Raw genomic sequence first — 15462 nt, forward strand, 5'->3', positions numbered from 1 at the left:
AGAATCTGAGATTCCAGAGGCACTGGATGACTACTTTTGCTGGAAAGTCTGACCTGCGACCGGTACACCTGCCCTAGATTTCATCTGGTTATGGGTTTGGGGCCTTTTGAAGGATCTTTAAGAGGGGCATTGACGAATTTCTACCACTGTGTGTGCTACCCATGTCTCCTTCACTCAGATATGAGGAGGAGAACTAGGATATTCTTCTTGCTAATAAAATCTGCGGTTGTATTTCATTGTGTGTGACTGAATGTAATGAATTCTAAACTATTGGGACCATCCTTCTATGAGCTACAGGTCCAGAGGTACTGCAGTTACAATTTTGGTGTGTCACATACTCTTAACCTAGTGTGCTCCAACTCTCACTGGATTACCCTCCTCCCTAGTGTGAGCTCTGTATCTTGAGGGTGCTCACTGGAAATATTGATTGCTCCCGGCTCTTGCTGACATACAAAGCAATAAAGGTTTGTGGACTCCTTGGGTGTCAACCGTGGGGTATTCTCCTGTATCTTAGCACATGTTGCGATCCTGAACTTTTTGTCTCAGTGGTCCACCGGAACTCTGTCTGGTACCTTTCTGTTGCAGACATTTAGCCGCAAGACCCCTGGTTGACTTGTGACTCAAGTCAGTTTCTTCTACGCTTCTATAATCTAGCAACTCTGCTTTAAATAGTTTTGCAATCCCTAGTACAATTTCAGGTGGTTGGTCTTTGGGTGTGATGGCTTGTGCTATGGAATTGACTTGAACCAGTAACTTGCCTTCCCTAAAAATCCCAGTTTGATATCAAGTGAGTCTCCATTCCCCGCATCAGTGAGCGGCTGCATGAAGCATGTCAGTGTGTAGAATGCACCTTGTCGCCTGGTTCCACTAATGATTCAGGCTGTAAAAAACCTGTAGGCAGAGCACAATGTACCCTGGCTCCGGTTGGGAATCTACTTGTAACCTATGGCAGCGGTAGGAAATTCAAAGCTGCTCTTCTCTTTCTTCTGACATGGAATTCTATATGGGTAGTTTTCAGATTGAGAGGGTGCTCACACCACATACAACACGCTGCCTACGATGCACATTGAGATGGATCGTAAAGATGAATTAATTATGTAAAAATACACCGATTGGTGACAGACCTCAATATCAATGTCACATGTATACGGTATCCGAGGAATTCCCAATAAGATGTCATTAGTACTTGTATCATCCGTTCTGCCCAAGTCTGTACCCCGAAAGCCTCCTGGAAACACTCCCTGGTCTTTGGTTGGAATCCAAACTCTACTACACCTAAGGTGCTGCTTGAAAAATGTTGTTTTCCATCAAGCTTTCGTGCATTGCTATGTCACATTTAACATTTGCATTTCACCATTTTGTTGCTTTACCAGATATCAAATTCTGGGTAGAGGGTCTATACCTGGAGCCACGTGCATGCCTCTCCAATGCTTCATTCAGTGTTCGACTGTAATATTAGGAGTGATTAGACAAATGGCACATTTGTTATTTTATTTCACTATTTGTTGTTATTTGGAAAAGCAATACTAAGTGTTATTAATAAAAAGTTCGACTGCGAACCTGATCGTGCTACTCGAAGAGCAGTAGAACGTTTTTTTTCTCATATGTATTTTATATTCATATTTGGACCACTGGGCATGCATACAGTAGCTCGCCTCTCATTAAGTCTGGGTCTCCTCGGTATTGTTTTTAAAGCGCATCTTTTCAGGGCCAGTTTTAGTTGCAGCTTCGTAAGTTGCTTTTCTTACAGCCATTTCTTACTACAGAATTCGATCACAGCAACTTTACAGCCGCTTTCTAAGACGTTTCAACTGTTGATGCACTTGCTCAAGAAACACTTAACCACCAACCACAGGACACCGACACAACAACCACACCGCGCTGGGCATCGGTCCAGCTGGAGAGGGGTGGTGTGGAGTCAGGCTGGCACCGAGGCAGGCTGAATGAATGGGTGGCGTGTAGCTAGAAGGATGAGTTTTGCTGAAAAGGGGCATGATGAGACGGAGTTGTAAATGCCTATTTTAACGTTAGAGTGCAGAAGGTGCACTTTGAAGCAATAGAGCCATTGCGTCAACGTCATGATATTTAAGCTTTCATTACGACTGAAACGTGTGCGTGCCGTTGGTAAGTTTACAGAGGCGGCCTTCCAAAGACCTCTCTTTGACCCCTTCGTGCTCGGGAACCCCTGTGGTGCCCCAGTGGAAACGGCGAGGGCTCCGGCAGCGCCCCAGCGGAAATAACGCAATGATCCTATGGTGCCACTGGGGAAGTGGCACAATGATACTGAGGTGACCTTGCAGAATTGGCGCGAGGTTTGTAGGTTAAAGCCTTCTATGCTTAGTGAATTAGTCAGCGAGTGCTAGGATTATTTCTGCTCTTTTCTTGTACTGTCTGAACAAGTGAAATAAATGTCTCATCTACTTTTACTGAGTATTTGTTCTTGTCTAACTCGGCCATCAGATCACAATGCAGGCCATAAGTTAAAATAACACCCAACATGATGGCAAGAACAGGTAGGGTAAAACCAACCAGATATGGTGCCTTTCACAGTGCCCAAAAGAATCTAGACGAGGAGAGCAGGGCTGTCATTTCAGGACTGAGAGGTTCTCAGTGCTGGAACCACGTGAGAAATCTTGTCATCCCTGCACTGGAGTCCCATGACGGAAACCTCAGTGCCACCCTTTCCACTGGAGTATCCTGGCCTTAAACTGTGTGCAAGAAATGTACAAGGGTGACTTTGGTCGTATCGCAGAGTCTAACCTCGAGTGGACTTTATTTGATGTGCATTGTCCTTCATTACCACACAGGAATGTGTCTAATTTGCTGCAGATTAAAAAAAAAATCCTTTGTGAATCATGCATTTTCTTACCCTGATGATAGCAGCTGTAAGTCACGCGTACTAAACTGAGAAGTGAACTATAAACGTGACGTATTAGGGCACTGGTGAAAAACGGTAGTTAAATGTTGGATGAGTTCCAAGCAATCCTGTACTGTCCTGATACCCCAAAGGGTGCACCTAAGTCTGACTTAAGTACGCAAATGGAATCTTTCCAGGGGCAAATTCACATTTGTGATGCAGAGAGGCGAATTTGCACTTGTAAAAGAATTTCATTACACTCAAAATCGCACCATTGTTGCATAAATTGAGGGTAATAAAAATTCTCACTTGGGTCGGTTTTGGTAGTTTCAGTATTGGGGCACCAGCCACACTCACAGGTTTGTGGGTATTCCAACCCTCATGTTGGTCGTTTCCCTCCCTGAAAATAGCCACAGATTGTCTCCTGCCTAGGCCTCAAAATTGGAGGCGGTGTAGGGGAAGTGAAAAACATATTTCAAAATGTGTGCCACACATAGATTTATAATTACATGTAGTCGTAACTTGGAATATGCGAAGAATTACAGAAATACTTTTGGAAATCTGCAACTTGCGCGATTCAAGGGAGAACTCCGTACCTGCCAACTTACAAAATCAGCAGACTCGACTACGACAACACACTCTATGCCGGAATAAACAAAAACCTCACCCGCAAGCTACAAAACATCCAAAACGCTGCCGCAAGACTAGTCCTCAACCTGCCAATTCACTGCCACATCTCCCAGCACCTGTGCACACCCCACTGGCTCCCCATCAAGGCTAGAATCACCTTCAAAATTCTCACACAAGCACACAAGGCTCTCCACGACACCGGACCAGCATACCTGAGCAGCCGACTCAAATTCCACGCACCCCAAAGGACCCTACGATCAACCCAGCTCGCCTATGCAGTGGTCCTCCACACTAGATAGACCAGATTGGGAGGCCACTCCTCCTTCCTCGCGGCCAGAGCCTGGTACGCCCTTCCGCTCTACCTCAGACAGACAACATCGCTCCCCATTTTCGCGTGAAACCTCAAAACCTGGCTCTTCGACAGACCCCCTCCTATATGGACAGGAACCCGCACCCCCACTTCCCCCCAGCACTTTGAGGCCCTTACAGGTGAGTAGTTGCGCTTAACAAACACCTGGTTGATTGATTGATTGACTTCACTGTGTGAGGAGGGGCGGGGCCTTGGAGAGGGTGGGGCCTGGTGCAGGAGGCTCTCTGCCCCTCACCAAGCCCCCACCCCCTCCCAAAAAAAACAAAGGGTCACGTCCGGCTGGCGCCGATGTCCTGGGGTATTTTCACACCTTTTAATGGACATAGGCTGCTTAGAGCCTGTGCAAACAAGCTGGAAATCCACTGTTTACAGTGTTTTTCAGTTAGTTTTCCTTGCCACCGTGTGATTTTGGCTCCTCATCGGGAGACGGTGTGAAGTGAGCCTAAACCGTGGGACACAGTATCACCATGTGAGATGGCAGGTATGGAGCTCCTGGAATCCTTTGTAATTTCTGTCGGACCTGGGCAGCTATGTAGGGTCATCCCAGATGTTTGCCTTCCTCTGGCTTCCTTTTCTGAATCTGTTATTGTTGGCTTTTAGGAATTCTTTCCTTTTAATCTGAGGTAAGGTGCTTTGACTCTCCTTTGGAAAGATCGTAAAATTGGCCTACACTCGATTGGCACATTTCATTTTCTGGTAAATCACTAGTATATGGTACTACATGTATCCAGGGACTTTAAATTAAATGCTGTTGGTGGGCTGTAGCTCTCATTGCTTCACCCACTAAAGTAGCCTTTTGAAACATCTTGCAGGCCTGCCATTGCAGCCTTTAGTGCAGATTTAAACTGCAATTGAGACCAGGCAAAATAAACCTTTTGCCAGGTCTATAACATACATTTTAATATTTATAAGTCACTCCTAAAATAAAGACCCATAGGGCAGATGCAGAGCAAAAGTGGGACATGTATATTTAATGCTTTACATCTCCTGGTAGTGAAAAACCTCCAAACTCAAGGCCTAAACCTACCTTATTAGGTTTCGACTGGAAAGCACTTGCACTGCGCTTGTGAAATCCATTGTATTTAATATAAATCTTAAAAGGGACTTTCATCCCACCCCCTTGCTGCTCTTCCATTTCATTGGATCCTTCCTGTGCTTGCCACTTACTTTCCCTCCATTTCTATTGGCTGTAGCTTGCTGTTTCCTGTTGCTCCTCGCGTTTTCCCTGTGTGCTTCTCATTGAAACCAAGTACTGTTTCAATCCGCCTTACCCAAGCACTCCTTTTCATTTGCTACACAGCGCTTGCGCTGTGCTTGTTCTTTCAGCACCCTCTCCGGTAATGTCATCCTGAAACATCCTTTGGATGGCGATTCCCAACCCTTAGTAAAGGCTGTAAGACTGTTATCTACCTTGTTCACCATATTGGCATTGCGAGTGCCGTATTCAAGCAGGAACTCACTGCCTAAGCGGACCCCTGCTATTAAAGTAGAGTACAGTTGGTGCAATCATGTCATGTGTGAGGTTGGCAGTGCGGAATGGAGTCACGGCTAACAGCACATTTAAACCTGCTTCCAGCTTCCTGATGCTGTTTCTTATTTAACGAAGTTCCTGGATGCCGTAAATTCATGAGCCTGTTCTTTTTTTAAAAGTTTGAGTTTATTAAGAAAAACAAGCAAAAGAACAGCATTGTAATAGTTACAACATATTCTATTTAACATAAGAGTTGTATGGAAAACGAGATAAAAAGGGGAAATAAGACTATCAAGCTGTATATAAAGAGGAAAAATTTACATTATGAATGAACCAAGAAAAGGAAAAAAAAAGGGATGTAGAGCAATATGTAATTAAATTATAATATTGGAATAAAAGGCTAGAACAATAACTGGTGTTAGATTTGGGGGTCTCTAGTTGGCACAGGTAGGTACTTGTGACAAATAGGGACCCTCTCCTCTAGTCAGGGAAAGGGGATTACACACCTAAAATAACCCCTGCTCACCCTCTAGGTTGCGTGATGTGAGCAGTCAAGGCTTATTTCAGAGGCGTTGTAAGTTAAGCAGTTGTGACCACATACAGTAACCCAGTGACAACCCTACAAATGGACACCTTCACAGGTTTTATATAAAAAATAAGTAGACTTTATATAGAGTTACCACAAGACCATAAACGACAAAAATACACACTATGATTACTTTAAGGTGGTATATGTAAGCTTAGTTCAGTTCAGTTCTTAGATGCGACACTCTGCGTCACTGAACCATAAGTTGTGTTGCGCTTCCACGACGAGCAATGTCGCAGTGATGGGAAATGCGGCAAAGTCAGGTGCAAAGAAATAAAGACGTGAAGATCTTCCAGATGCGGCACGCTTCTCGGGGATGCGAGAAACTCTTGGTTCAATGCGTGGACTGTATCGGTGACACCCTTACGATGCGACGGCAACAGCTCCAGCAGCGACGCTCTTCTCCACGATGCGTGAAGCTTCCGCTCGATGCGACAACTACAGCGGCGACATTCAAGATGCGACGGCAGCAGCTCTGACGGCGGCGCGCTTCTCGGGGATGCGAGGTGCTCTTGATCGATGATGTGCAATGCTACAGTTCCAGCAGCGACACCCTTCTTCTTCGGAGTTGCGGCGGCAGGCACAGCGACGGCGACACGCTCCGACCTCGTTGCGAGATTCTTCTGATGCGGTGCAGTGCGACAGCCACAGCGGGCGGCGACACCCTCCTTCTTCGGAGTTGCGACAGCAGCAGCAGCGACGGCGACACGCTTCTTCTTCATTGCGGCACGCTTCTCTCCGATGCGGTGCAGTGCGACAGTTCCAGCGGCAACACCCTCCTTTCTCCGGAGTTGCGACGGCAGGCACAGCGACGGCGACACGCTTCTTCTCGTTGAGTCGCGCTTCCAGCTCCTTGCGACACGCAGTTCCTCAGAAGGCCCAAAACAGCAGCAGGCACTTCCACAAGAACTATCGGGAACTGGGGGTGAAGTCTGTTGTCCCTGAGACTTCAGCAGGAAGCAAGCTCTTTTCGAAGCCCATGGAGATCCTTCACAAGTTGAAAGTAAAGTTCCTCTCCTTCCTTTGGCAGTAAGGCAACCACTGCAGGCCAATCCCCCAAGCAGCACTTCAGCTTGGGAATAGTCTCTCCTCAGTTTCTTCAGGTTCCTCTCCTCAGTAAAGGTTTCTTCTTGTAGTCCAAAGTGATCTAATTTCATGGGATAAGGGTCCCAATATTTATACCCAGAAATCCTTTGTTCTCTGAGGGGAGAGGGGAGAGGGGCATTTGCCTAGTCCAAACCAGTTCTGAAGCACTCTGTTTACCAGACTTCTCCTTTCCTTTCAGAGTGCAGGGCATGCACATCAGACGCCCCACAGGAGGTGGAGCCAGCATTGTGTAAGGCAAGTACAGTCCTGGAGCACTCTGTTTACATGACTCCTTCTCTTCTTTCAGTGTGCAGGGCAGAGACTTCAGCCGCTCCCCAGGGGGTGGAGCCAGCTTTGTGGAAGGCAGGCACAGCCCTATTCAGAGTTCGGATGCACTCCTCCCTCCCATCAAGATGCAGATCTCTCTATTCACCACTGGGTGACTCAGCCTGTCTCCTGGAATTCCCCAGCCCTGTCACTCTCAGAAACCAGACATAGGAATACACAAACTAGCAGAGGCAGGTTTGAATGGTTAGACAAGCAAATACCTACTTTCTAAAAGTGGTATTTGCAAACACAGAATATTAAAATAAACTTTACTAAAAGATGTATTTTATTATTCTGAGTTCAGGCATACTAAACTCGAATTTCTACCATGTTCTCTGAGCCTGTTAGGATTATAAAATGTAACAACTCTAACAGCTCATTCTGGCCTATGGAGAACAGGTAGCCTTGCAATAGTGAAAAAACGAAAATGACTGTAATTCACTATTAGGACATGCCACACACATCAGGGCTTGTCCTACCTAATACTTACAATGCACCCTGCCCTTGGGCCTGCCATAGGGGTGACTGATATGAAGAAAAGGGAAGGTTTAGGGACTAGGAAGTGGGTGCACTTACCCAGTCAGCATGACAGTACCAGACTGCACGCAGGCTCTGCAATGGCAGACCTTGGACACATTTTACAAGGCTGCTTCTGTGGGTGGCACAACCAGTGCTGCAGGCCCACCAGCAGCATTTGGATTACACGCCCTGGCACACTCAGTGCACTAGACTAGGGTCTGACAAGTAAACCAAATAGCCAAACATGAAACCACTGATTAGTACATCAATTTACAGTAGGGAGCACTTGCACTGTGGCACAGAATAGCAGTGACACAGTGCCCAAAGCATCTAATACCAGCAAAAACACATGAGGCAACAGCAAAAATGGAAGGGAGACCCACGCTAATGGTGCCAGGTCTAACAACTGGTTTAATACTGTAAGCATAACAATAAGTAAATGTAAAATTATTCGGTAAAAAATATAGAAGAACAAATAACTTCTGATCGCTTCAGAAAGAGAAGGCAAAGAGTAACATTTATGGCAGTTTCCTAACATCATCTGATACAGTGATACCTTTAACACTAGGAGAGGCAGATAGAGCTAAGTATGTGATTTGTGGAAGCCGTAAGAGGTCTCTTGTAATACCTAGTGAGATAGGGGAGATGTAATTAGTATCTAGTCTATGGTGGAAACACACAGCGTTCCACCAGGATCTAAAAGTAACTGTATCTGCATGTTTCCAATTTGAGGTTATTAAGTGAAAATCAACAGCTAACAATAGGTCTAACAATTTAAAACGCAATGTTGACTGAGGCCAATGTGGTGATCGAGTGCCCCGGAATACGTTTATTATGGAGAAGGGTATCTTAACTTCAAAAATATTCTCAATTTGGGACTAATGAGCCTGTTCTGAAGCCTTGTTTCTGACCCAAGAGTATCAAGCTTGTGGCATTGTGAAGCCGCACACCTTGCTTTCTTGCCCGGTCCCTAATTGGCTGGTTACCATGGAGCGCCGTAAGTAATACCATGTTGGTATTCTACTTTGTTTCTTATCCTTGATTGGCCAGAGACACACCTGTTATTTACTGCCTAAATTGACAAGCGCTGGAGCCCTCACGTTGCTATTGCGTTATTCCATGCGCAGGTGCGCGGATTCTGTTGTTGGGCTGCACACGAGCTCGAGTGCTAACATTATTCTTTGGTATCTCACACGCCAGAGTGCTAATTTTGTTGTTTGGCAGCACACACGCTGGAGCTGTAATATTTCTCAAGTATCCCATTCGCAGGAGCACTGCTTCTATTGTTTGGCTGCACACTCGCTGGTTTGTATCTTTCACCCGCTGTCTTGGTCTCTCTCTCTCTCTCTCTCTCTCTCTCTCTCTCTCTCTCTCTCTCTCTCTCTCTCTCTCTCTCTCTCTCTCTCTCTCTCTCCCTCTCCCTCCCCCTCTCTCCCCCTCTCTCTCTCCCTCTCTCCCTCTCTCCCTCTCTCTCTCTCTCTCTCTCTCTCTCTCTCTCTCTCTCTCTCTCTCTCTCTCTCTCTCTCTCTCTCTCCCTCTCTCCCTCTCTCCCTCTCTCTCTCTCTCTCTCTCTCTCTCTTCTCCCTCTCTCTCTCTCTCTCTCTCTCTCCCTCTCTCTCTATCTCTCTCTATCTATCTCTCTTTCTCTCTCTCTCTCTCTTTCGCTCTATTGCCTTCTCACATCTCTCAGTACCGCTTAATTGCTCTGAGCTCCACTCTCTCAATATATCCCTCCACCTTTCTTTCTCCCTCTGTCTACATTTCTCTTTCTTATGTCCCCATCTATCGCTATCTGCCTCTTTCTCTCACCTCTCTCCATTCTCATCTCTGTCTATAACCTTTTCCATCCGTCGGTCGTCATGGTGGGCGTGTGCGGAGGACGACCTCCGTCCGTCCGAACTGCGCATGTGTAATTTTTTCCCACACAGCGGCGGAATGTCCGCAGCGGTGAAGTGGATAAACCTTGCTTGCCCTCTTCCTCTCTTTCTTGGCCTCACAATCTCCCTGTCTTTTTCACTAATCACCCTCTCTATCTCAGTTTCTTTCTCACGCGCACTCTTTCTCTCTCCCCGCCGCTGTTTTCCTCTCTCCACTTTAAAACCACATCTCTCTCCCTTCTCATGCCCCCCTTTTATTTTGTTGACCTTATTCTTACTTCCTTATCCACGTTTTGTTTCTCTCACACTTTTCTTTAGAAGATTCAGTGGATCTGAAAACAGCAAGAATGTTCTCTCTATGTCATGTTTAAGCTGTTACTGAGCCCTTTCTGCTCTTTGCTACAAAGTAGAAGCCTATGAATTATTTTTTAAATGTCTTCAAAATGCATTTAACCATGCACATATAGGTAACATTCCGATTTACGTGTTTGTTCAGCTTCGTTAAGAAATATTGTGACAAGTACCCATGTTGCCGTGACATGATTCGCCATTTTCATCTCAGCACTGCTCAGTTTTTAGAAGCTGCTTTTGGTCCTCTCTGGATAAACACAAAGATTAAGATTCAAAGTCCAAGCCCTTGTTACAAAAACATGCGAGTTCAAAGCGGCTGCTGCAAACACGTTTATTGATAGAAAAAGATCACCATATTGGTTAGATTTTAAAACCAATGTATTTGGAGGAAAGATTAAAAAAAATCATATTAGCGCAACGACTGACACCCATATGTCTGCATCAGATTTAGTACTGTATATTCACTGCTTAACTGGAGCTATGATCAGCCTCCACGGACCTACGTTCATCTAAATGCCTAACATTTAAAGCTTGTTTCTCACAACAATGCCGTTAATGGAAGGTTTTTCATAAAGCAGGTCTCTAGATTTGTCTCATAACTTCACCTAGCCATTACGTGTACCCCCTTGATCAAAGGCTACCCAGAGTAACTCCAGGTGTCACTTGTCTGACCTCTTGTGTGAGCTACAGGGACACAACAAGCTTCCAGAGGCTTGCCAAACAACTGATCAGCACCAACTGGACCGGCCCGAGCCTGCTTCTGGCCTCTGTTGATGTGAGTTCTGATCCCGAAAAGGTGCCGGTAATGTTCAGTCAGTCACTGGCGCCTCGTGCCGGATGCATCCTGTCGCCTCTCCAACTCCACGTTGGGAGTGTCCGGCCGTGATGCAGCACTGGGCCTGGAACTGCTGCGCCTTTCTGGTAGCACCTGCACAGACTGGCTGCTCAGGCTCGATGTGCCCTCACTGGCATCATCAGCCCCCCCCCCTTGTATGGCCATGGCCGCACACCTGTTGATTCTCAACAGCGGTGGTAACCTGCTCCAGGGCCCTTGCTACATCTTGGCAGCACTGTACAATTTGTAGCTGCATGGCCAGTAACCTGCGCGACAGTTGTGATGTTGCGTTCCCAATCAGGTGGTTCGGGTATAGGCAGATAGCCGGGTCAGCAGCTGGCGGTGGCGTCGGCGGGTGATGTCCTGCTGCGCCACCATCAGTTGGTTGTTTTCTTTCACTGCAGCGGTTAGCTCCTGCACACTTTCTGGTTTATATTGCGTGCAGTTTTGTACAGCTGCAGATGCATGGCTGCCATGTGCTGTGCCTGCTTGCGGTGCACAGCTAGCATCCGGGCTTCAATTCCTAGCCCTAGATTTTGGGCCTGTTGCTTCCTGTCTGGTCGTGTAGCCACAGTGCGCTGCTGCCTCAACTGGCCCCTTGCCTAGGACTGCACAGTGGCGGTGCGGTGTGTCTGCCTCCTGGGTGGTGGTGGGGTCTGTTCAAGTCCTGGACCCATGGTTGGCATCAGTGCTAATTCTTCCTGAAGAAAAGGTGAAGATACAGACGTTTTAGGCTCCTTGTGACTGCAAAGTGACCTCTTCATGCCGAAGGCAAGTGCCCGCGATGACTGCAACTGCAAAGCTCCGGTGAGACCATCAAATCGTACAGTCAGCAATCTCGGCAACACGAGACCTGCGCTTTGTGCTGAACAGTGATAGCGTCGATGACCACCAATGCGAAACTCCATTGACGACCGAATCTTCGTCCTGCAGCTACAACTGTCCACAACTCGCTACCTGCTCCTCATGCCTAAAGCCTCTTCCTTGCGGTTCCCTCCAGTGTGAATGGAACTCTTCACACTGGACTTGAGAAGGTGACTCTTCAGCGGGACTAACCTGTAACCAACTCATGGTCTATTGCAGTTGCCCTGAACTTGTGAGTTTCACCCGGTGTAGTGCGATCATACAACCTTGATTGGTGCTTTCTACTTCTTGGTGCTAGTTTTACTTAAAACTTAAGGAATCTATATCTATGGAGCTACGGATTGGATTGTTTTCATTCTGGTATAATTTTATGTATTATAACTTAAATATTCTAAATTGGTTTGGGATTTTTTGTGTTGTGTTTTCACTGCATTACTATTTGTGTGCTGCAGAAACACTGACTGCTTTGTGGCAAGCTAACAGAGGGTGAAGCACATGTTAATTTAGTGACTTGTAGTTCATCCTGACAAGGAATGTGGCTCTTGCTTCAGTGCAACTCTCACCCCTCTCAACCACTAACCCAGTTTCTTACAATTTCCATTTTGGGCTGAATTTATTCAAAACGTAGCCGGAAAGTAGCTTACAAGGACATTTATTATGGTGTTTTAAAATGATCCTATTCATCTATGTTTTTATCTTATTATTACCGTGATTGCTGTGGATGTATTTTATGTTTTGTGCTTTTATTATCACATACATTTGGCCAAATAAAGATACTTTTGACTTTGAAGCACACTTGATGAATCGGGCTGATGTCAATAGTTAGTGACGGGGTAATATTACTAAATGCCATTGCTGCATTGGGCTTAGCCCCTGGCTTATCAGCAGGAAATGTCATTGGGATGGAGATATCTCCCAGGCCTGTCGATGGTCGTCCTTTCTCATAGGAGAGACAGGTTATATCGTTTTGTGCCTGGATATGGTGGTAGCCTGGCAAGGCTCCCTGTTGCTTGGTGTAGGTGCATGGTAACCCATTGTGGGGTGAGAGCCCTTGGTAACCCGAATGCTCTGCTTGGTTGCTTAGTGAACTAATGCTGAGCAGGGAGGAATGGAACCAGCGTTGTGTCGGACGCAAGACAAGGAGAAGTCAAAGAACGCCTGTGCTTCTTCAACTTCTTTTTGTGCTTCCCTGACTTACCCTGACGACTTGGAGTGCAAGGAGTGTGGGCTCCGTGACCGTTCTCGAGACCTTCCCCTGGAATGAGAACGGGAGCGACGCGGAGCCGAGCGTCGGGCCTCCAGCAGATTTTGGGACCGCTCCTGCAAAGCCTCAAGGTTCGTGGCCCTGCACTCGGAGCATGACTTCGGGTTGTGGTCGCGGTCCCGACACCAAAGGCACACAAGGTGCAGATCCATCACAGACATCATCCCGTGGCATGAACCACAGAGATTGAAGCTGGTCCTTCACTGGGACATCTTCGACGCACCAGGAGTCTGCTACTCGAAAAAGACATGGACAAAAAATTAGCCCAAAAATGGGCAGGGTTAGCTCTCTTCAGATCTGCACTAGGCTGGCGCAGAAAAAGAAAGAACTGACGTCAGCGCACATGGGCGGAGCCTATTTAGGTCCTGTGACGTCATCCCGGCACCCAAGATGCCGACGACGGATGTGGAGCCGGCCGACGCCACCTAATGATGCGCAGGGGTACAACTGAAGAAAAAATCTTTGGATCCAGACTGACGCCTGGGGAAGATTCTAAGGTAAGGAATCTGCAACTATCATGGTGGTGTCTCTACCAGATGCATCATTACCGAAGGTAAGTAACTTGTTCATCATGAGTAGTTCTTTGAAGACCTAGGCACAAAACCCGTTAGTGTTTCTCACATTAATGCTGAAAATTACAATGGTTTTACTCAATATGATTAAGGACCTCTGTATGAAAAGTTTATTTTAGTAGCATCATGTTGTTAAGACAATATACCACAACAAGCATTGTTAGTCCGTATAGGCTTACACCTAAGAGGTAATTACTAAGGGTATTTAATGAGGCAATGTATCCTGCTTACCTGATTACAGGTGATCATGTGTCATGTACGAATTACACAATAAATGATGTAATGAGGAAAGGCCTCACCTTGGACGATTTGAAAACCCTGCTACACATGACATCCTGACGTAAGAGGCTGCTCAGTCAATCTGTGGTGCCCAGATTGTTGATGGGAGAAGGAGGTCAGCTCATGATCTACTGATGTGGTATATTCATCACTCAAACAATCACACAGAACAAAGAGCACCAGTCACGCTCCTCGCTGAATATATTCTGGTGCCCCCGGGCACCCACGGATGGCATTCTTCTAACTTTCTCCAATAGGCAGAAACAATACAAAGCTTGTACAGTGAGTCCGTGGACAGGAAATAGTTATTCATTCTAAGAAGGGCATCTGGGCCCAGTGGGAGGTGGGGCAGAGGACGAAGTAGATGACGTAGAGAGTGAATACACTGGTTGTTATAAACATTACACTGATGCAAATAATAGTGGCCACTACTGAAAATCTTAGCACAAATGTGTTTTCTCTTGTTCAGTGATTAACACATAATGATCTCCCCCTTTACTGGCCGTTTATTTGATTGTGCGATTTGTTTTTTATTTTCAGGTTGTTTACGACTCCAATACCCTGTATATTTTTGCCCCGAATGCGGATAGCAGGTACCAGTGGGTAAAGAACATAAAAGAAGGTAAATGAGCTGTTGAAAACTTCGGAAGGGCTTGATTAAACTGTGTCAGAGATGCATCTGCCACTTGCTGACCCCCACTTTAGTCTTTTTCTTGGTTTCGTATGTTTTTGTATTATAGTCTGAGACACTGGAATTATATGGCAAGGGAGGGCCAAATTATGTGGCAGGGTTGACTAAATTATGTGGCAAGAAAAGGCAAATTATTTGGAATGATGCAGCACATTTTATGATAGCATCACTTTATTATTTTGTAATTTTTACACGTTAACACTGTTTGGACAAGGGTTTTATCTCATTAATACCGGTTTAAAACAAAAATATACCAATATGCAACAGAAAAGTAACCAGACAACCTTTGCAAAGGGCCTCCCAGTGCCCTGCAAAACACGCGGCCATGTTTCCAGTAGCATTTGATCCATTTAGGCTAGAAACAAACGCTTTTTTTGTTAAAATCTGCAGATTATACAGCAGAAGATGGATTATGTAGTAATTGCAGCAAATCCATAAATATTTGGAAAACGCCAAGGCCGCAAAATCACATAATTCCAATGGCCCTGCTTATAGTGTAAGTCCTTCTTCGAGAGACGTAAAATTTAAAGGCTTTATTCACAGATATATTTAAATATTTAAGTTCAGCTCAGATGCACAAATAGTCACCTTTTTAGTAGTGTAAATCCAGTGTAGACACCCAACGTGTTTTATGGTTGTTAAAAGATTTACTTTTGCATACTTTTTCTCATAAATAAATGTAGTGGGTGAGAATACCATATAAATTTGGGAACATCCATAAACGTATAACTTCGCAAGCTGAGGTGCCTTCATACTTGCGCCTTCGTGGGAATTCATAAATGTTTTAGAGATGTACTCAGGGCCGTAGCTAAGTCTGTGAGATTCAGGGTGTGTGAACCGCAAATTTCCCAACTAAAAAACATTATGCCGAAGGTTTATTTTT

General features: G+C 45.7%; 1 protein-coding gene across 1 annotated transcript in view; it reads left to right on the forward strand.

Annotated features, from left to right (window-relative positions):
- Positions 1 to 15462, forward strand: part of TEC (tec protein tyrosine kinase) — a 589535-nt gene that overhangs the window by 358975 nt on the left and 215098 nt on the right. Inside the window, exon 5 of the mRNA XM_078678221.1 lies at positions 14429 to 14510. Within this exon, the coding sequence (XP_078534347.1) occupies positions 14429 to 14510 (82 nt within the window). The remainder of the gene's footprint in view (positions 1 to 14428; positions 14511 to 15462) is intronic.

Source organism: Lissotriton helveticus, chromosome 2_2 (genome assembly GCF_964261635.1).
Source record: "Lissotriton helveticus chromosome 2_2, aLisHel1.1, whole genome shotgun sequence".
In the NCBI taxonomy this organism is placed as follows: domain Eukaryota; kingdom Metazoa; phylum Chordata; class Amphibia; order Caudata; family Salamandridae; genus Lissotriton; species Lissotriton helveticus.